General features: G+C 43.7%; 1 protein-coding gene across 1 annotated transcript in view; it reads right to left on the bottom strand.

Moving 5' to 3' along the window:
• Positions 1-14,978: 14,978 nt before the first annotated feature.
• The window catches only part of ank1b (ankyrin 1, erythrocytic b), an 87,859-nt gene continuing 80,822 nt past the window's right edge, over positions 14,979-22,015 (bottom strand). Inside the window, 10 exon segments of the mRNA XM_065017460.1 lie at positions 14,979-15,751; positions 16,162-16,253; positions 16,434-16,520; positions 16,782-16,813; positions 16,816-16,880; positions 16,882-17,055; positions 17,287-17,914; positions 20,969-21,124; positions 21,261-21,392; positions 21,498-21,566. Of these exon segments, the coding sequence (XP_064873532.1) occupies positions 16,185-16,253; positions 16,434-16,520; positions 16,782-16,813; positions 16,816-16,880; positions 16,882-17,055; positions 17,287-17,914; positions 20,969-21,124; positions 21,261-21,392; positions 21,498-21,566 (1,412 nt within the window). The 3' untranslated portion in view covers positions 14,979-15,751; positions 16,162-16,184.

Below are 22,015 nucleotides of genomic sequence, written 5' to 3'. Positions count from 1 at the left end.
TTGTCGTCCTTAACCTCTTAAGTCGACCCTCTACTTTTTTGAACATTCTGTTAAAAATCGCGCAACATTTCAGCGCCCTGCTACTCATGCCAGGAATATAGTATATGCATTTGCTTAGTCTGTGTGGATAGAAAACACTCAGACGTTTATAAAACTGGTTAAATCACTGCTGTGGCTTTACCAGAACGGCATTTACATCGAAAAGCACAGGAAAAACTGATCACTGAAAATGGGAAAATATATCCATGCGCTACTTGAACCCATTGATAAAGGTGAACCACAATTAATTGACTGAGGTTGCAGTACCTACAGCTTCCACACGGTGTCTAGAGTCTTGTCATTTCCCTTCGAGTTTTTTCTTGGTCAAACACATGCAGGGCACCGTATCTCCTATGGTCTAGGACCGGATATTTTCGTTGAGTTTCTAGCCGGACATTTTTCCAGACGGACAGCTAATGATCTTTACATCGCCTCCTGATGAATTTTATCGCTTATTAACGTTTACTAATACCTAAAGTTGCATTACAAACGTATTTCGAAGTGTTTTGTGAAAGTTTATCGTCGACTTTTTGAATTTTAAAAAATGACGTTACGTTTTGAAACAATGTTTTTTTCGTTTATCACACAGTCTACATATAACGATATCTAGGCTTTATATGGACCGATTTAATCGAAATAAAGACCCAAATAGTGTTTATGGGACATCTAGGAGTGCCAACAAAGAAGATGGTGAAAGGTAATGAATGTTTTCTATTTTATTGTGCGGTTTGTGTAACGCCGAAATGCTAATTATTTTGTTTACGTCCCCTGTGGGTCTTTTTGGGTGTTACATGCTATCAGATAATAGCTTCTCATGCTTTCGCCGAAAAGCATTTTAAAAATCTGACTTGTTGCCTGGATTCACAACGAGTGTAGCTTTAATTCGATACCCTGCATGTGTATTTTAATGAACTTTTGAGTTTTAACTAATACTATTAGCATTTAGCGTAGCGCATTTGCATTTCCAGAGCTCTAGTTGGGACGCAAGCGTCCCGAGTAGAAGCAACAGGTTAACGTAGGAGACACTCCTAGCTAGCCAACAGCCAGCCAACGTCTACTGAATAGAACTTTCGCATTCCGGTCGCATTCCGCTTCGCTCCACAGGTAGTATCACATTTTCATTTCATTTCATTACAGTCCCAACGGTGTGATTTGTTTGATCGTAGCTAGCTACATAGCTAGCTACATAGCCGTCTTTGTTTCAAAGATAATTGTGTAGTCTAGAGCGATTTTCTAGGTTAGCTAGCCAGCTATTGTCGTTCTCCTAACGCAACGTAACGTAACCAACACTGCTAGCTAGCCAGCTAGCCCCCGAATAGCAGCATTGTAGAAACTTCACACTCAACGGAACGACTTGATTAGGGTAGTGTCAACAACGCAGCTAGCCTACCTCAGCAGTACTGTATCATTTTAATCATTTTAGTCAATTAGATTCTTGCTACGTAAGCTTAACTTTCTGAACATTCGAGACGTGTAGTCCACTTGTCATTCCAATTTCCTCTGCATTAGCGTAGCCTCTTCTCTAGCCTGTCAACTATGTGTCTGTCTATCCCTGTTCTCTCCTTTCTGCACAGACCATACAAACGCTCCACACCGCATGGCCGCGGCCACCCTAATCTGGTGGTCCCAGCGCGCACGACCCACGTGGAGTTCCAGGTCTCCGGTAGCCTCTGGAACTGCCGATCTGCGGCCAACAAGGCAGAGTTCATCTCAGCCTATGCCTCCCTCCAGTCCCTCGACTTCTTGGCACTGACGGAAACATGGATCACCACAGATAACACTGCCACTCCTACTGCTCTCTCTTCGTCCGCCCACGTGTTCTCGCACACCCCGAGAGCTTCTGGTCAGCGGGGTGGTGGCACCGGGATCCTCATCTCTCCCAAGTGGTCATTCTCTCTTTCTCCCCTTACCCATCTGTCTATCGCCTCCTTTGAATTCCATGCTGTCACAGTTACCAGCCCTTTCAAGCTTAACATCCTTATCATTTATCGCCCTCCAGGTTCCCTCGGAGAGTTCATCAATGAGCTTGATGCCTTGATAAGCTTCTTTCCTGAGGACGGCTCACCTCTCACAGTTCTGGGCGACTTTAACCTCCCCACGTCTACCTTTGACTCATTCCTCTCTGCCTCCTTCTTTCCACTCCTCTCCTCTTTTGACCTCACCCTCTCCCCATACTCACAAGGCAGGCAATACGCTCGACCTCATCTTTACTAGATGCTGTTCTTCCACTAACCTCATTGCAACTCCCCTCCAAGTCTCCGACCACTACCTTGTATCCTTTTCCCTCTCGCTCTCATCCAACACTTCCCACACTGCCCCTACTCGGATGGTATCGCGCCGTCCCAACCTTCGCTCTCTCTCCCCCGCTACTCTCTCCTCTTCCATCCTATCATCTCTTCCCTCTGCTCAAACCTTCTCCAACCTATCTCCTGATTCTGCCTCCTCAACCCTCCTCTCCTCCCTTTCTGCATCCTTTGACTCTCTATGTCCCCTATCCTCCAGGCCGGCTCGGTCCTCCCCTCCCGCTCCGTGGCTCGACGACTCATTGCGAGCTCACAGAACAGGGCTCCGGGCAGCCGAGCGGAAATGGAGGAAAACTCGCCTCCCTGCGGACCTGGCATCCTTTCACTCCCTCCTCTCTACATTTTCCTCCTCTGTCTCTGCTGCTAAAGCCACTTTCTACCACTCTAAATTCCAAGCATCTGCCTCTAACCCTAGGAAGCTCTTTGCCACCTTCTCCTCCCTCTTGAATCCTCCCCCCTCCTCCTCTCTGCAGATGACTTCGTCAACCATTTTGAAAAGAAGGTCGACGACATCCGATCCTCGTTTGCTAAGTCAAACGACACCGCTGGTTCTGCTCACACTGCCCTACCCTGTGCTCTGACCTCTTTCTCCCCTCTCTCTCCAGATGACATCTCGCGTCTTGTGACGGCCGGCCGCCCAACAACCTGCCCGCTTGACCCTATCCCCTCCTCTCTTCTCCAGACCATCTCCGGTGACCTTCTCCCTTACCTCACCTCGCTCATCAACTCATCCCTGACCGCTGGCTACGTCCCTCCCGTCTTCAAGAGAGTGAGAGTTGCACCCCTTCTGAAAAAACCTACACTCGATCCCTCCGATGTCAACAACTACAGACCAGTATCCCTTCTTTCTTTTCTCTCCAAAACTCTTGAACATGCCGTCCTTGGCCAGCTCTCCCGCTATCTCTCTCAGAATGACCTTCTTGATCCAAATCAGTCAGGTTTCAAGACTAGTCATTCAACTGAGACTGCTCTTCTCTGTATCACGGAGGCACTCCGCACTGCTAAAGCTAACTCTCTCTCCTCTGCTCTCATCCTTCTAGACCTATCGGCTGCCTTCGATACTGTGAACCATCAGATCCTCCTCTCCACCCTCTCCGAGTTGGGCATCTCCAGCGCGGCCCATGCTTGGATTGCGTCCTACCTGACAGGTCGCTCCTACCAGGTGGCGTGGCGAGAATCTGTCTCCTCACCACGCGCTCTCACCACTGGTGTCCCCCAGGGCTCTGTTCTAGGCCCTCTCCTATTCTCGCTATACACCAAGTCACTTGGCTCTGTCATAACCTCACATGGTCTCTCCTATCATTGCTATGCAGACGACACACAATTAATCTTCTCCTTTCCCCCCTCTGATGACCAGGTGGCGAATCGCATCTCTGCATGTCTGGCAGACATATCAGTGTGGATGTCGGATCACCACCTCAAGCTGAACCTCGGCAAGACGGAGCTGCTCTTCCTCCCGGGGAAGGACTGCCCGTTCCATGATCTCGCCATCACGGTTGACAACTCCATCGTGTCCTCCTCCCAGAGCGCTAAGAACCTTGGCGTGATCCTGGACAACACCCTGTCGTTCTCAACTAACATCAAGGCGGTGGCCCGTTCCTGTAGGTTCATGCTCTACAACATCCGCAGAGTACGACCCTGCCTCACACAGGAAGCGGCGCAGGTCCTAATCCAGGCACTTGTCATCTCCCGTCTGGATTACTGCAACTCGCTGTTGGCTGGGCTCCCTGCCTGTGCCATTAAACCCCTACAACTCATCCAGAACGCCGCAGCCCGTCTGGTGTTCAACCTTCCCAAGTTCTCTCACGTCACCCCGCTCCTCCGCTCTCTCCACTGGCTTCCAGTTGAAGCTCGCATCCGCTACAAGACCATGGTGCTTGCCTACGGAGCTGTGAGGGGAACGGCACCTCAGTACCTCCAGGCTCTGATCAGGCCCTACACCCAAACAAGGGTACTGCGTTCATCCACCTCTGGCCTGCTCGCCTCCCTACCACTGAGGAAGTACAGTTCCCGCTCAGCCCAGTCAAAACTGTTCGCTGCTCTGGCCCCCCAATGGTGGAACAAACTCCCTCACGACGCCAGGACAGCGGAGTCAATCACCACCTTCCGGAGACACCTGAAACCCCACCTCTTTAAGGAATACCTAGGATAGGATAAAGTAATCCTTCTCCCCCCCCCTTAAAAGACCTAGATGCACTATTGTAAAGTGGCTGTTCCACTGGATGTCATAAGGTGAAAGCACCAATTTGTAAGTCGCTCTGGATAAGAGCGTCTGCTAAATGACTTAAATGTAAATGTAAATGTAACTCCCAGTACCTGAAGACATCCTTAGAACTATAAAGGCAAACTACTAAACCATGCACTTCGTAAACAAGATCAAACTAGGCCTATAGCTGCTGACAGACGGTGAGAAAAATGTGCATCTAAATATCCCCGTTTTTCTTGACATTCAATCGTTTATGATCTGTCGTAACTGCTTGCCCTCCACGTGCCCCTAATACCCAAACAGCAAGTGGCGCTCCTCAAAAAAATACTGCCAGGAGTGCCAGCTTTGATTGGCTGAAATACTGGAGACGTCATTCAAGTGTAAACCAAAGAAGGGAGAGGTTACAGCAAGTTGTAGTTTTATTGAATCCTCTAACTGTCACACCCTGATCTGTTTCACCTGTCCTTGTTATTGTCTCCACCCCCTCCAGGTGTCACTTGTTTTCCCCAGTGTATTTATTTGACCATTCTGCCTGCCTTGACCTCGAGCCTGTCTGCCACTCTGTACCTCCTGGACTCTGAACTGGTTTTGACCTTTTGCCTGTCCACGGCCATTCTCTTGCCTACTCCTTTTTTGGATTATTAAACATCTTAGACTCCAACCATCTGCCTCCTGTGTCTACATCTGGGTCTCGTCTTGTGTCATGATACTAACACCCATGTAGAGGAATATAAAATAGCCTAGATAACTATGTAAACTGGAAAAAGGAAGATATCAATATCCCTGTGGGAGTACATGTATAGCCTATGTAGGGCTATACATAGTCTTTGAAACAAGAATAACATATACTCTCTGACTGATAAATGTTTTGCACCAATGTAATTACCTTTATACCAGTGGAGGCCACCCTTCTCAGTGAATTTTGATTTTTTTACAACAAAAAGTTATCCTTTTTAGATAAAACTATCCTAAATATAATCACTTCACCCAATAATTGATTAAGACACACTATTTTGCAATGAAGGTCTACAGTAGCCTCAACAGCACTCTGTAAGGTAGCACCTGGTGTAGTCAGAGGACAGCTAGCTTCCGTCCTCCTCTGGGTACATTGACTTCAATACAAAACCTAGGAGGCTCATGGTTCTCACCCACTTCCTTCAACTTAATTAACACAGTAATTATGACAACTTCCGGAGGACATCTCCAACCTATTAGAGCTCTTGCAGAACGAAATGACATGTTGTCCACCCAATCAATGGATCAGAGAATGAATCTAGTACTGAAAGCATACGCTACCACTAGCTAGCACTGCAGTGCATAACATCTGGTGAGTAGTTAACTGAAAGAGAGAGAAAGACAATAGTTAAGCAGTTCTGGACAAATGAATTTCTTCCTTAATGAAGGAAAAGCAAGAGAGAGATGAGAGAGAGGGATTCCATCATGTTTTTCACTTACTTAGCTAGCAAATGCGGCTAGTTAGTTTGGGCCTACTCAAACACCCTGCTCAAATACAGGGATACTATGTTAGCTAGCTGGCTATGACTATCCAACACAACACTGGAACTCTTCTAAGTCAAGGTAAGCTTTTGGTTTGACCAATTTATTGCCACCGGGGCCCGCCGATGTAAGTGCCAAACTGCTTACTGACTGTACACTGTAATGTTACTGCATGATTGTAGCGGATTTACTAACTCGTTAGTTCTATTAGTTATGTTGACAACGATGTAGGCTGTGTGTAAAGGTTATAATATGGTTTGGCTTGGAAAGTTTGTTTTCGCCTGGTCACATACAGCTGATGTGTTGTGTATTGAAGTCCACAAGCGAAAGGAAAAGGTGAGAGGAGGAGAGCACATAGATGTGAGAAGAAATAAAACGTGCCTGCTATGAAAGTGTACTGTGTTTACACAGGATCAGGAGTGTATTCATTCCGCCGATTCTGATGAAAAACGTTTCTGAAACGGAAGTAAATGGAACAAAACGGGGATAAACACACCTGAAATTGTCGAATAAAAATGCTCGTTTGCAACTGTTGGACTAACGATTACACCCTATATCAGCTAGATGCAGGCAAGAGTGTGCAAGGCGGTATTGAATGTGTCACTATCTGTGCATGTGTCACTGCTTGTCACCTAAAATCTTTCTCTCGACCGGTGTGCACCTACATTGTAAACTTTCATTCATAGGCTAGGTTGTGGCAACCTCATGATGGGTATAAGGAAAATTAGAGTATCATGCAGTAGCCTAAACCTATCACTGTTACATTGAACTGGGTGAATAGAAAATGAATGACAGTCATCCAATATGCTGTAAAAGAAATACGGCCATGCTCATGAAAAAAAGAAATTGTCCTCCCTCATCTTAAACGGCACCACTGCTTTATACTGTACACATGCCCATAGAGTTACATTTCCAAACGTACAACCATTTACATTTGATTCTCAAACACATCAAAGTGTGTAAGACAACACATCAGTTGTGTTCACATCTTTCTTTATTCATTTCTGTAAATGGTTGGAGCTGGTGTACATGGTAGATCATCTACACCAGGGATCATCAACTAGGATACAGCCGCGGACCAATTTCTTCTTGAGCGGATGGTCAAGGAGCCAGAACATATTAAAAAATCATTTGTAGACTGCAAATTGACCGCAAGAAGCCCAAACAGATATAACATTTGATTAAAACATAATCATTTCAAACCTTGCTTACATTTGTATATGATCACATATACAGTACCAGTCAGTCAAACGTTTGGACACAACTACTCATTCCAGGGTTTTTCTTTATTTTTACTGTTATTCTACAATGTAGAAAATAGTACAAATAAAGAAAAACCCTTGAATGAGTAGGTGTCCAAACGTTTAACTGGTACTGTATCTCTATTATGTGTGGGAATACTTTGGAACATATTTGCAAAATTAAAATCACTTGGAGCTGAATTGCTGGTGTTTTTACACGTTTATGTCCAACAAAAAAATTCAACGTGTTTGGGCTCAGAAAACTGTGTGTGTGTGTGGGGGAGCAAATAAAATCACCCGCAGGCCACAAGTTGGGGAAGCCTGAACTATACATATCTTTGTGTCAGAATGAATCTGATTGAAACAAAGGTTTGTATACATATTCATGTTTTTTCCCCCTCTCCATGACAATAAAAAAGAAAAGTATACAAGTTGAAATACCCACAAAGCATCTACAGTCCCCATGATGTGGGCGTTTGCCTATAGTCTAGTTAATATGCTTAAAGAACATCTATAACAACTCTATAAGGGTGCATAGCATTCTAATTCAATATATATTGTAATATATTTTGTAATCTATTTTCATAAAAACATTTTCTGTGCATGTGTGCAGTTGCATTCCTTAGTAGAGAGTAATATGATATTGCGTTAATATTGTCATGTATCCATTCTAAAGGAGTATAGGTGATCTCTAATCTTTGCAACAGTTAACAGTTAACCCTCCCATCAACCTCTTGAACACAGCAAGCACACGCACACACACACAGGTGGAGTCTACAGTTCTCACAGTGCAAAGTGTGGTGGACCGGCTCAGTTTGATATTGGAAATTAAAAAATCAAAAACCTCTAAGCCAACACACAGTTACCCTTAATGTGAGACTCATCAAACATGCTGAACATCAATTTTAAATACATTTCAGACTGTGGTCTCTATATTACATCCATATCTGTTCTCAGTGTCTTGTTGTGGAAAATCTGATTGATACATTGATTGACTTATCCATTGCTGATTGAGAGTTTCACTTGTATTCATCATCAGAATATTCAGACCCAAAGCAGCAACATAAGTCAATCATCTCCACTGTTGTTTAAACAGAAAAATGACCTGGAGAGTGGAGGCTCACCTGTAACCCATTACATCTCTCTCACACATAAACACATAAACACACACACACACACACACACACACACACACACACACACACAGAGAGAGAGACAGCTGGGATCCTGCTAGAACTGAAACCTGAGTTGAATAAGAGTGAACGATAAGTTATATGTGATATATGTGGCAGATGAGGTTTCAATGTGCACTGATTGGCAGGTCTGTGATGTGTTACTAATATATTCACTCAGTCATTCATGTGACAAAAAAAAAGAACTGTACTATGAAGCAAAGATCAATTATATAAATAATGATAGTAAAATGCCTTGGAGCACCTTAAATGAAATTTTGGGCAAAACTGCGAACTCGACAACATCATTCATTGAATCAGATGGCTCATGCATCACAAAAGCCACTGATATCGCCAACTACTTTAATGATTTTTTCATTGGCAAGATTAGCAAACTTAAGCCTGACATGCCAAAAACTAATTCTGAACCTACACATCCATGCATAACTGACCAAGCATTGTAATTTCAAATTCCGTAAAGTGAATGTGGAAGAGGTGAAAACATTATTGTTGTCTATCAACAATGACAAGCTACCTGGGTCTGACAAAATTGGATGGACAATTACTGAGGATGATAGTGGATGACATTGCTACTCCTATTTTCCATCTCTTCAATCTAAGCCAACAAAAAAGTGAAGAAAATATAATTCCGCTACCCAAGAATAGCAAAGCACCCTTTAATGGCTCAAACAGCCGACCAATCAGCCTATTACCGACCCTTTGTAAACTTTTGAAAAAAATAGTGTTTGACCAGAAACAATGCTATTTCACAGTAACAACAGATTTTCAGCATGCTTATAGAGAAGGGCATAAGGGCATTCAACATGTACGACACTTACACAAATGTCGCTATCAACAAGGCAGGTCCTACAGGCTACAGTTTTGTCGCACCTGGACTACTGTCCAGTCGTGTGGTCAGGTGCCACAAAGAGGGACATGCCACCAGAGGCAGAACAGACTATGGGAGGTGAACAGTACTACATAGTGTCAGTCCTACATGGAACTCTATTCTACAAGTAACTCGTGCATGCAGTAAAATCTGATAAAAAAAAATTGAAAACTGGAACAGCAGGGACTGTGAAGAGACACACACACATAACATATGCACTATACACACATGTACACATTGATTTTGTGTTGAAGATATGTGGTAGTACAGTAGTGGCCTGAGGGCACACACTTAATGTGTTGAGAAATATGTTGTGAAATGTATGGTAATAATATTAATTGTATATAACTGCCTTCATTTTGCTGGACTCCAGGAAGAGTAGCTGCTACCTTGGCAGTAGCTAATGGGGATCCATAATAAATAGAAAAACCAAATTCAGTGTATTTTTTTACTCCAGCTACAGTGGTTATGATACATATTATATTTTTCTCAGTAAATGAGTGCTACCACGAGAGATTCATTCCCAAGATGCAATGGATGAAGTTAGCATATCCTGGATAATATCTGCTACGTTAAGTGCTGGACCAAACCATTTTCTGATTCAGAGGGGTTGGGTTAAATGCGGAAGACACATTTGAATTGAATGCATTCAGTTGTACAACTGACTTGGTATCCTCCTTTCCTTTTCCTTTCCCATTTCCTAAAGTATTCCCCTTTCCCCCCATACAACCGTTATGCAGTCTGTGATACCTCTTTACGACACCAGGTGGGAGTGCCACCACACTAATACATCAACATCAATGCAACTAAGGAGATACCGTTGTTGAATGACATTGGTGAATACATTGAAAGGATCACATTTGTGAGGGGGAAACCATTTGCATACAGTCTTGGATTGTACCTTTTGTATACATGCAAGAGAGAGAAATGCTTTTAATGCTACCATAATGTGCATGTACAGAACACCCACCCAACCACCATGCGCATACTGTATATACAGTACCAGTCAAAAGTTTGGACACACCTACTCATTCAATGGTTTATCTTTATTTATTTTTATTTCTCTTTATTGTAGAATAATAGACATCAAAACTATGAAATAACACTTTGGAATTATGTAGTAACCAAAAAATAAAAGTAGCCACCCTTTGACTTGATGACAGCTTTGCACACCCTTGGCATTCTCTGAACCAGCTTCATGAGGTAGTCACCTGGAATGCATTTCAATTAACAAGTGCACCTTGTTAAAAGTTAATTTGTGAAATTTCTTTCCTTCTTAATGCATTTGAGCCAATCCGTTGTGTTGTCACAAGATAGGGGTGGTATACAGAAGATAGCCCTATTTGGTAAAAGACCAAGTCCATATTATGGCAAGAACAGGTCAAATAAGCAGAGAGAAACGACAGTCCATTGTTACTTTAAGACATGAAGGTCAGTCATTACGGAAAATCTCAAGAACTTCAAGTGCAGTCGCAAAAACCATCAAACGCTATGATGAATCTGGCTCTCATGAGGACCGCCAGAAGAAAGGAAGACCCAGAGTTACCTCTGCTGCAGAGGACGTGTTCATTAGAGTTACCAGCCTCAGAAATTGCAGCCCAAATAAATGCTTCACAGAATTCAAGTAACAGACACATCTCAACATCTACTGTTCAGAGGAGACTGCGCAAATCAGGCCTTTATGGTCAAATTGCTGCAAAGAAACCACTATTAAAAGGGACCCAATAAGAAGAAGATACTTGCTTGGGCCAAGAAACACGAGCAATGGACATTAGACCGGTGGAAATCTGTCCTTTGGTCTGATTAGTCTAAATTTGAGATTTTTGGTTCCAACCGTTGTGTTTTTGTTAGAAGCAGAGTAGGTTAACGGATGATCTCCGCATGTGTAGTTCCCACCATGAAGCATGGAGGAGGATGTGTGATGGTGCTTTGCTGGTGACACTGTCTGAGATTGATTTAGAATTCAAAGCACACTTAACCAGCATGGCTACCACAGCATTCTGCAGCAATATGCCATCCCATCTGGTTACCGTTAGTGGGACTTTTTAGTTTTTTACAGAACAAGGACCCAGCACACCTCCAGGCTGTGTAAGGGCTATTTGACCAAGAAGGAGAGGGATGTAGTGCTGCATCAGATTACCTGGCCTCCACAATCAGCTGAACTCAACCCAATTGAGATGGTTTGGGTTGAGTTGGACCGCATTGTGAAGGAAAACCAGCCAACAAGTGCTCAGCATATGTGGGAACTCCTTCAAGACTGTTGGAAAAGCATTCCAGGTGAAGCAGGTTGAGAGAATGCCAAGAGTATGCAAAGCTTTCATCAACGCAAAGGGTGGTTACTTTGAATAATGTAAAATCAAAAATATATTTTTATTTGTTGAACACTTTGGTTACTACATGATTCTATATGTGTTATTTCATAGTTTTGATGTCTTCACTATTATTCTACAATGTAAAAACTAGTACAAATAAAAAAAAAACCTTGAATGAGTAGGCGTGTTCAAAATGACTGGTACACACACATATACATATATATATATATATATATATATATATATACACACACACACACACACACACAGTATACTGTATATACAGTTGAAGTCGGAAGTTTACATACACCTTAGACAAATAAAATTAAACTCAGTTTTTCACAATTCCTGACATTTAATCCTATCAAAATACCCTGTCTTAGGGCAGTTAGGATCACCACTTTATTTTAAGAATGTGAAATGTCAGAATATTAGTAGAGAGAATGATTTATTTCAGGTTTAATTTCTTTCATCACATTCCCAGTGGGTCAGAAGTTTACATACACTCATTTTTGGTAGCATTGCCTTTACATTTTTTTTACTTGGGTCAAATGTTTCGGGTAGCCTTCCACTAGCTTCCCACAATAAATTGGGTGAATTTTGGCCCATTCCTCCTGACAGAGCTGGTGTGTAGGCCTCCTTGCTCACACATGCTTTTTTAGTTCTGCCCACAAATGTTCTATAAGATTGAGGTCAGGGCTTTGTGATGGCCACTTCAATACCTTGACTTTGGTGTCCTTAACTTCTCTAGGGTAAGGGGCAGCATTCTGAATTTTGGATGAAAAGCATGCCCAAATTAAACTGCCTGCTACTCGGGCCCAGAAGATATGATATGCATATATATTTGGATAGAAAACATTCCAAAACTGTTAAAATAGTGTCTGTGAGTATAACAGAACTGATTTGGCAGGCAAAAACCTGAGAAAAATCCGTTCAGGAAGTCGTTTTTTTGTTGTTGGTTTTGTAGTTTTCTATTCAATGCCATTACAGTATCCATTGATTTAGGACTCAAATTGCAATTCCTATGCCTTCCACTAGATGTCAACAGTCTTTAGAAATTGTTTCAGGCTTGTATTCTGAAAAATGAGGGAGTAAGATCAGTCTGAATGAGTGGACCCTGCCGTGTCACAGAGCTTTTTCATGCGCGCTACCAGAGAGAGTGCCTTTCTTTTTTACCTTTTGTATTGACAACGTTATTGTCCGGTTGAAATATTATAGATTATTATTAGGCTAAAAACAACCTGAGGATTGAACTTTACAGATACAATTTGGATTTTTAGTTTTCTGAATTTTTATAATGAGTATTTCTGTATTTGAATTTGGCGCTCTGCAATCTCACCGGGTGTTGGCCAGGTGGGACACACATACCCTAGAGAGGTTAAGCCATTTTGCCATAACTTTGGAAGTATGCTTGGTCTCATTGTCCATTTGGAAGACCCATTTGCGGCCAAGCTTTAACTTCCTGACTGATGTCTTGAGATTTTGCTTCAATGTATCCACATAATTATCCTCCTTCATGATGACATCTATTTTGTGAAGTGCACCAGTCCCTCCTGCAGCAAAGCACCCCCATAAAAAGGAGGCTGCCATACCCTTGCTTCACGGTTGGGATGGGGTTCTTAGGCTTACAAGCCTCCCCCTTTTCCCTCCAAACATAACAATGGTCTGTTCTATGTTTGTTTCATCAGACCAGAGGACATTTCTCCAAAAAGTACGATCTTTGTCCCCATGTGCAGTTGCAAACCGTAGTCTGGCTTTTTAATGGCGGTTTTGGAGCAGTGGCTTCTTCGTTGCTGAGCGGCTTTTCAGGTTATGTTGATATAGGACTCGTTTTACTGTGGATATAGATACTTTTGTTCCTGTTTCCTCCAGCATCTTCACAAGGTCCATCTTCACAAGGTCCTTTGCTGTTGTTCTGGGATTGATTTGCACTTTTTGCGCCAAAGTACGTTCATCTCTAGCAGACAGAACGCGTCTCCTTCCTGAGCGGTATGACGGCTGCGTGGTTCCATGGTGTTTATACTTGCGTACTATTGTTTGTACAAATGGACATGGTACCTTCAGATGTTTGGAAATTGCTCCCAAGGATGAACCAGACTTGTGGAGGTCTACAATTTGTTTTCTGAGGTTTTGGCTGATTTCTTTCGATTTTCCCATGATGTCAAGCAAAGAGGCATTGAGTTTGAAGGTAGGCCTTGAAATACATCTACAGGTACACCTCCAATTGACTCAAATGACGTTAATTAGCCTATCAGAAGCTTCTAAATTTTCTGGAATTTTCCAAGCTGTTTAAGCACAGTCAACTTAGTGTATGTACATTTCTGGCCCACTGGAATTGTGATACAGTGAATTATAAGTGAAATAATCTACAAGAAATGTGTGGAGTGGTTGAAAAACAAGTTAATGATTCCAACCTAAGTGTATGTAAACTTCCGACTTCAACTGTATATATCCCTCTGTGTTCTCCTTGTCGGATATTATTGCTGTGGCAGACACCAAAGTACATCATCTGAGCCTGACCTGGCTTCTCATAACTAGGGCACAATAGATCAATTAGTGTATGTGCATGTGTGTATTAGTGACATGTGCGAGTGTGTAAAATGGTTATGTGTGTGTTTGTATGTATGCATGTATGAGGTGTGTGTGTGTGTGTGTTTAAGTTCACAGTACAAGGTACATGGGCTCAGGGGTCAGTGTTAAGTTGGGCGGTCACAGTGCTATCTGTCAGTATGTCCTTACTTGATTAGCTACGCCAGTCTCTAGAATCTCATCTAAACTTCCACATATACCTCCATCTCGTTCCCATAAATATGATTATCCACACTGTTCATTCTGCCCCTATCTTCTTCACCCCCTAAAACTGAAAGCACAATCTAATGTGAACCATAAAAGAACGAAGCCATGAGGTGCTACAGCCAAAGCAAACAGAGAGGATTAGCGAAAAAGAGAGAGAGAGAGAGAGAGCAAAGGTTGAAGCTGATAGGCTAGAGACATAAGTTGGAGCTACAGGAGTTGATGGAGAGGAGTGTGGTGTCAACGTATCGGAGGCGAGGGTGGTATGAGGGGAAGGGCACATCATGCTACTGTAAATCAGGGATGTGTTGGGTAAGAATCTTAGAGTCCACTGGCTGCCACACAATGCTATCAATCAACTAACCATATCTGAAGAAAAAAAACTTTGAGTAAAACAGGGGGAGAAAGTGATTCTCTATCAAAGTTAGACAAAATGGAACTGGGGTTGACAACACTAAAGAAACACAAGAAGCGCATTCACAAAGGAAAGATGGCACAAGCAGACAGACGCTCACGAGCAGGGGAGAACAGTGGTTTTCTCATTCCCACACTGAGCACGCCATGACATCACAGGAGCACCGACCAACCAGGACAATTCTCAGTGCCAAGCCTGAAGCGAGAGAACACGAGCAGTAAAGGTACACACACAGACACACATCCACAAAGCATAGAGAATATATCACATAGAATAACAGGGAAACAGGGTCCAAGTGAATGAAGCATTGGTAGGCTCAGCATTGGCTTCGCTGTATCGTACCAATCAGTTGTGGCAAAAAAATACTTCACTTTTTTTGGCTGTAGTGTTACCAGACTCAACTTGCTGACACAAACCACTCCCTTTTGGGGGAAAAGGTATCCTTAAACTCACCCCTGACCCAGTCCTGGGTCGGCCGTGTACCTTGTACCCCTTCAGTTTGTAGATAATGACAGTTCAAAGGTCATGCACCATCAGTCAATCATGCGGTTACAGTTGACAGGAAGCACTTTTTTGTTGCATTTTTTGGGGGTTGGATTTTGTCATGTTTTTCATAGAAAAAAAAATCATGCTCTACTCTAGTTTAGTATCTTTTTCTTTAAAAAAATGTTACAAAACTACAAGTAGATCTCTGTCTCTTTTCCTCTTGCTGTGGAACTCCAGGGTCGTTCTGCAGATGATTTTGTGTTTGTATTTGTTGTTTGCAAATCTTAGTCTTTCTATCAGTCTTCATTCCCTCTTCTCTCCTCTCAATCTTTTCCTCATTTCCCTCTGTTACCTGACTTTGTGTTTGTGGAGGGTGGTTTGGCAGTGGATGTCGGGTCCTAGGGGACAGGAAAAAAAAACAGAATTCAGTAAAAAGGGAATTGTTTTTAACTACTACAATCTCGTCACATTTAAAGAGATGGACAGAGGTATCCAGACAAGATGATGAAGTAACAAGTAACTGATGAAATAAAAAATGAACAACACCTAAAGATAACAAGTGATGTATTCTCATTCAGAAGTGGTGGAATATTATGTACACATACATGCTCTAATGAGAGCTGTCGGACAAAGATTCTTTAATCTTTCACTTTGTAACATTATTTCAAAAGAGTAGTGTGCAGGGGTTGTCATTTACATTAGCCAGTTTAACTTCAACCCTCTCTGGTCGACCAGGGTCTGATAGACACTTCTAAAAGCATCTATCCAAGCACTGGAATATATACATGAGAACTTATGTGTTCCTTACCTTGAGGACTGGGTATGTGTGTTTCAGTGTTTTACTCTCCGCAGACTGGTGCGCTTCACTGACTGAGCACCCTTCCTCACATCCACCCCCACCTACAGTACAGCAGGGAGGGGGGGAGCAGGGTAGGAGAAAATACACAGAGGAGTTAACACTGATCTATGTGATGTGTATTTGCAAGCATGTGTGTTTCTGTATGTATGTTTGTATGTGTCTATTTGTGAGTGTGTGAATCTACTTGTTGGAAATAGTTGTGCAGAAGAAGACAAACCAACATTTCTAGCAGCGACTTTTCCATGTTCGTCCACAAACTGCTCCTCAGCCAGAAACTCAACAGCACAGTCCTCTTTATCAACATTAATCTGTGTCAAAACATCAGGATATAACACATTAAATTACCAAATGACATTAGGACACAGGTTTACAAACCACGCAACACAACTTTATCCTATTAACCCTATTTCAGGTCATGATGTAGCATAACATCATAAAAATATTGATGGTTGGAATTTTGATGATTGAAACCAAATTAAAAGATTGTCCTATCTATCGCAGGCATGGACAGGAAGTCCCTCCTCCAGGCACAGGACGCAGCAGGTGGTCAGTCGGCGTGACAACCTGACCTGGCCCCGCCTCCACTCATGCTCCCAGGCCCCGCCTCCTGATGAAAGTAGCCCAGCCCCTTGTCAAAGGGCTGCGTGCCAAACAGTTGCCTGCACAGCATGCCCCATGTCACACACCGGCGTTAAGATAGCCTCCTGGGCTTTGCGTGACCCTGGTAACAATATCAGCGTCTCCACACTCTGCCGGGGCAGCCTGGGTGTCTGCAACCCCGCCCAGCCATGCAGGGAGTCCTTGTCGGGTAGGTATGGCTGGAATGCACTTCCTCCCAACACCCTGAGAGAGAGGGGGAGACAGGGACAGAGAGACGGAGTGGACAGAGGAGCAGAGTCAGAGTGACAGAGACAGAGGTGCGAGTAGGAAAGAGAACAAGACAGACAGACAAAATACACGAAAAAAGAATGCCATAATGTATTCCTGGAATTGAGTGTTGAGTATGGATTCAGTACACACATAGAGAGCAGGACTGTCTGACTAGATCAGTCTGAACCCCTGACTGAGTCTCACCTGTTGTCTCCGTTGTGCTCCATGGTTCGGCTCAGTCCTGACATCTCACACAGCTGGGCATAGACCTGCTGTCCTGAAACAACAGAAAGCCCTTCCTCTGAACTCTGCCCTACTCCTCCTCCTCCAGTCACACTGCTGCCCGCCACTGATGCTGCTACCTCCACCCTCCTGCCCTCCGACCTCTGACCTCCCAGCTGGACATTCAGGTTGACCTTTGGCACCGCACCACTGGCCCTCACCCTGTCCCTGTCTGCTGGCTCCTGCCGCACCTCTTCTACCTCCCCTTCCTCTTCCTCCTCCAGCCCCATGATGGAGCCACTGGCCCAGCTTGCCCCACTGCTGGGGCGCCCCAGGCTGAAGGGAAGGGTCAGGGTGGCCCCCTCTGAGTCATCAGCCCGGCTGCTGCCATCCAGGGATGAGTCCTCCACTGTGACCAGGGAGGGGCTGACCCCCGAGGGCCACACCTGCACATCAGACATTTCCATCAGGATGTCTTCTTCGGTGGTGGCGATTGGGGCACACTCCAGGCTGGAGACCTCCTGCCAGTAGGGCTCAGCACCCAGTGGAGAGGGCAGGCTGTACTGCAAGGAGGCCGGGGAGAGCAGCTCCTCCTGCACCAGCCCGTAACCTGGGAGGGAGGCGAGATAAAGAGAGAGGGAGACTAACACAATGCAGGCACAGGGATGGGGGAGTTAGGGGAGGGGAGAGGTGGATTAGACAGGGATGGGGGAGTAGTGGGTCTGTTTCTCTGCCCTATAGGAAACAGTGGGGCTCAGTCCTGTGTCACAATATGCTGGGTAAGAGAAAGTGACTAGATTTGTTTTCACTACTTCCAGTTCTAAGGAGGCACACACACTCACTGGCACCTTCTTGGAATCAGTAGTAGTGAAAAAATTGTCTCACGTTCCATGAAAAACAGTGATTTTGCAGACCACTGATCTAGTGATATGTCAGTGGTTCTAATGAAGGCTGCATGGAAGGAAGCAGTTTTACAGTATTGTGACATGTGACAGGATTTTCACCCTGAGAGCAGCAGGTGTTATATAGGGAATACAGGCTTAGACATGGAGTCTTATTTATTGTCTGTCCATTGTCTGTGGGAAAGGGGTGAAGTGGTAGGTTTTCTTAATAAGTAAGAATGTGGAATGGCAGTTGAAACTGTCATCCAAGATATTAAGCGAGAGCAGGTGAGTGGGGTGTTTGGGGTATGTTGGGTTGGCACGATAATCAATACTACCAAATTATCACGATACGCATGTTCAATGATACCTGTGATATTGAATTGAATTGTGTCCATGTTTATTCCAATATCATTTTCATTGTTCTCAATTAGTTATTAGCAACAACATTTAGATTTAAACACATCCACCTTCCTGATAGGCTCCAATTTCTATTATCGTGATAAAAACATTTATTGTGATACTATAATCATTGAGATTCAAATTCCATTATCGTTCCAAACCTAATCACAAGTGAGAGGGTCAGGAAGCTGCTGGGAAAATGACAAGTTACTTGCACTTGCACTCACCTTCACACACACACATATGCACAAGTGCACACACACACAGGCACACATACAAATACATCTGTCTGCCTGCCTGCCTGCCTGCCTGCCTGCCTGCCTGCCTGCCTGCCTGTCTGTCTGTCTGTCTGTCTGTCTGTCTGTCTGTCTGTCTGTCATCATGGTTGTCTTTCTCTGTTCTGTCCATCTTCAAAGGCTTTCAGTGTGACTTCTTTGTATATTTACATTTTGACAGTCTGTGTTCTAGGTGGTAATGAGTATGATGTAATGTGGTACTAAGGTGGAGAAGGAACTGAAGTGTTCATGGACACTGGACTAATAAATGAAGTCTGGCATGATTTCTTTCAGAGTGGTGATGCCTACGGAGAATAGTTGAACTGTAAAAGTGTGTTAGTGTATGTGTGTTTTTGGGATGCTATAGTCATGATGCAGTACAGAGACAATAGAGGTGAGGATGAAGAGGGGTAGAGGTGTTCTGAATTAAACAGATGTTGAGTGATGATGTTTTATCTGGATTAGTCCTTACTGTACCTACCAATTTAAAGACAAAAGTGTAAAAATACATTACAACACATAGTGAAGCACAACAACTCCACATAGATTGTCAATCTACAAACACACAAATACAATGCACAGCACTGTCCACCTATGAACAACACACAGAGACACATGAAAACACACACACAGTTCACAGGTCACACATTAGCTGGCACATAACATTCTAACAATGTATCTGTAACATTACGACAACATTGTCTTAATGACAAAGCTGTCATGTCACAGCTACATTATGTTTTAGAACATTAAGTGGTGTTTGGTCAACTTTGGGTTCCAGCCTAGCATTAAACCAACACCACAGAATTCACAGAAACCCCACTGACATTTAGGCAGTTAATACTGCATTTAAAAACAAGTTTGGAAAAAAGCAGAGAAACAAGAAAAAGTCAAATACACATAAGGAAATAGTCATGCAGAAAGCATGCCATGCAAATACACAGTTCTTATTGCAAAACAGCAAACCTTTATTTTGACACCCCTCCACCCCACAACACATCAACACTGACCCTCCCAGACCTATAGAAACACACCTTTCCCTGATGCGAGCCACAGAGAGAGGTACCGTGAGTCAGGCAGCATGCACATGCAGAGACACAGAGCTACATCGAGAGAGGAGGACAGCGTCCCCGCTTGACTGAACACGTGAGCACGGGAAAATAAGATGACAGGAGAGAGGAGAGGCCCAGAGGTCAATATGAGGTCAGAGGTCGGAGAGGAAAAGCTTTGAGGAGGAGGAAGAGGAGGGCGGCTGGGCAGCAGATATGACATGTCACAGACACAGAGAGAACGAGGGACAGACTTAGGAGAAACAGAGGGGAGTAACAAAGGAACAAGGTATGGAGGTCCAGAGCACACAAACTGTGTGCAAACTGTGTGCAAACTGTGTGCAAACTGTGTACTAGTGTTCACCCCCCCACACATACGCATATCCGACTCATCCATATACTAGACTAAAACATAAACACACAGAGGTAAAAATGTATATTTTAGTCTTTCCTAATTAACTCAATGTGTAGAACTGTCATTTCAAATGACATACAGTATGTTTTCAAGTTGTGTTTATTTGAGGTTTTATCCTCCTATGATGTCATGTGAGAACCATCACGTTCAGGCCTAAAGCATGAGGTGTCAGAACAGTGAAACTGGAATGACGTCTGTCACCAAAATGCAATAAGGAAATGCTCACATTACATGCTCACATATCACTGGGTTATGGTGGAAATCGCACCCTTCCTCAGACGTGACTCAAAATCCTTTGAGAATCACCAGAAGAAATCAACCATGCAGCCCACTTACCACTTCTAAAAAATGGGTGCCCAATAACTCTTGGCTTGTAGACTACAGGTGGACGACCTGTGTCCGTGATCTCTTGTGGAGCAACAGAGATAAGGTTCAATCTGTGTTACCCATACACTTGGGAAGAGTATTGGTCTTCTCATTGAGCTTGTTTTCACCATTGACATTACTAGGGGCAAGTATGGTCTATTCATACTCCTGATCACATTGGTGGAATGTGTGTGTGTGTGTGTGTGTGTGTGTGTGTGTGTGTGTGTGTGTGTGTGTGTGTGTGTGTGTGCACATCTCTGTGCATGTGTCTCTTACCATTGATAACACTGGGAGAGAGCAGGGTGGAGTCGCTGTCGGCCAGTCTGCAGGCCCCATCCTCTGAGGCCCCGGCCTCTGCCTGTGGCTGGCTCTCCACTGAACTCACAATGTCTGAACGGTCAATGTTTTTGAGCGCCCCATACACACTCTCCACTGACAGAGGGAAAGAGGAAGTAAAGGAGAGGGAGAGGGCAGAAAATAGGGAAAGGAATGAAGAGAGTTGTGCTGGGGGACTGTAGTATGACACAGACTGAGAGACAGACAGCCAGACAGACAGATAGAGACTCACTCTTGGCCCTCTTGCCCTCCCGGCCGGCCCACAGGTTGAGCAGGGCTGAACTCTGGTCCAGGAGGGAGTTAGGATTCTCCACCCTGATTCTGTTAATGTCATCCACACCAAAATGCAGCTCCCGCGCCAACTCTGAGAGGGAGAATAAATAATTAGGTCAATCAAATACGTATGTAAGTTTATCTTTCCACATATAGTAGACTGTATACAGTATCACCCGTGTAGAGGAGCACTGACCTGCCCAGCTCAAGCCCAGCTGTTCAGATATGAGGGAGATCTTGAGCTCTGTCCTCTCCATGGCATTCACTGTAAAAAAAAAGACAACTTCAGAAACAGAACAGTCTCAGAGCTAAATATACTTCACAACTGTGTCTGACTCAGAACATCTACTGCAAATGAAATACTCAATCCCCACTTTACAACTGAACACTGTAAACTGTATAAACAGTATAGAACAACAACTGTAACATTTTTACACAATTTTCCATGTTACTCATTAATTAAAGGAGACCAAACTAACCACCAAAATACCCAACAAATCAAACCCATTAAAATCAGTTACTTTTAAAAAACACAATAGCAAACTTACCTTGACACATTACCCACAGAGTATAGTGTTTTTGCCCATACGATCCATGTGTGTTAGCAGACTATAGGCAGGGTAGGTTAGCGGTAGGTAGAGTATTGGAGGCATTCATTCAGACACCAGTCCATTCTGTTAGCGTAACATAACCATGAGGAACTGAGGTGCAAGT

This window comes from Oncorhynchus nerka, linkage group LG4 (assembly GCF_034236695.1).
Source record: "Oncorhynchus nerka isolate Pitt River linkage group LG4, Oner_Uvic_2.0, whole genome shotgun sequence".
Lineage (NCBI taxonomy): Eukaryota > Metazoa > Chordata > Actinopteri > Salmoniformes > Salmonidae > Oncorhynchus > Oncorhynchus nerka.
The sequence above is the reverse complement of the archived record's forward strand: the minus strand, read 5'-3'. Positions and strand labels throughout refer to the sequence as shown.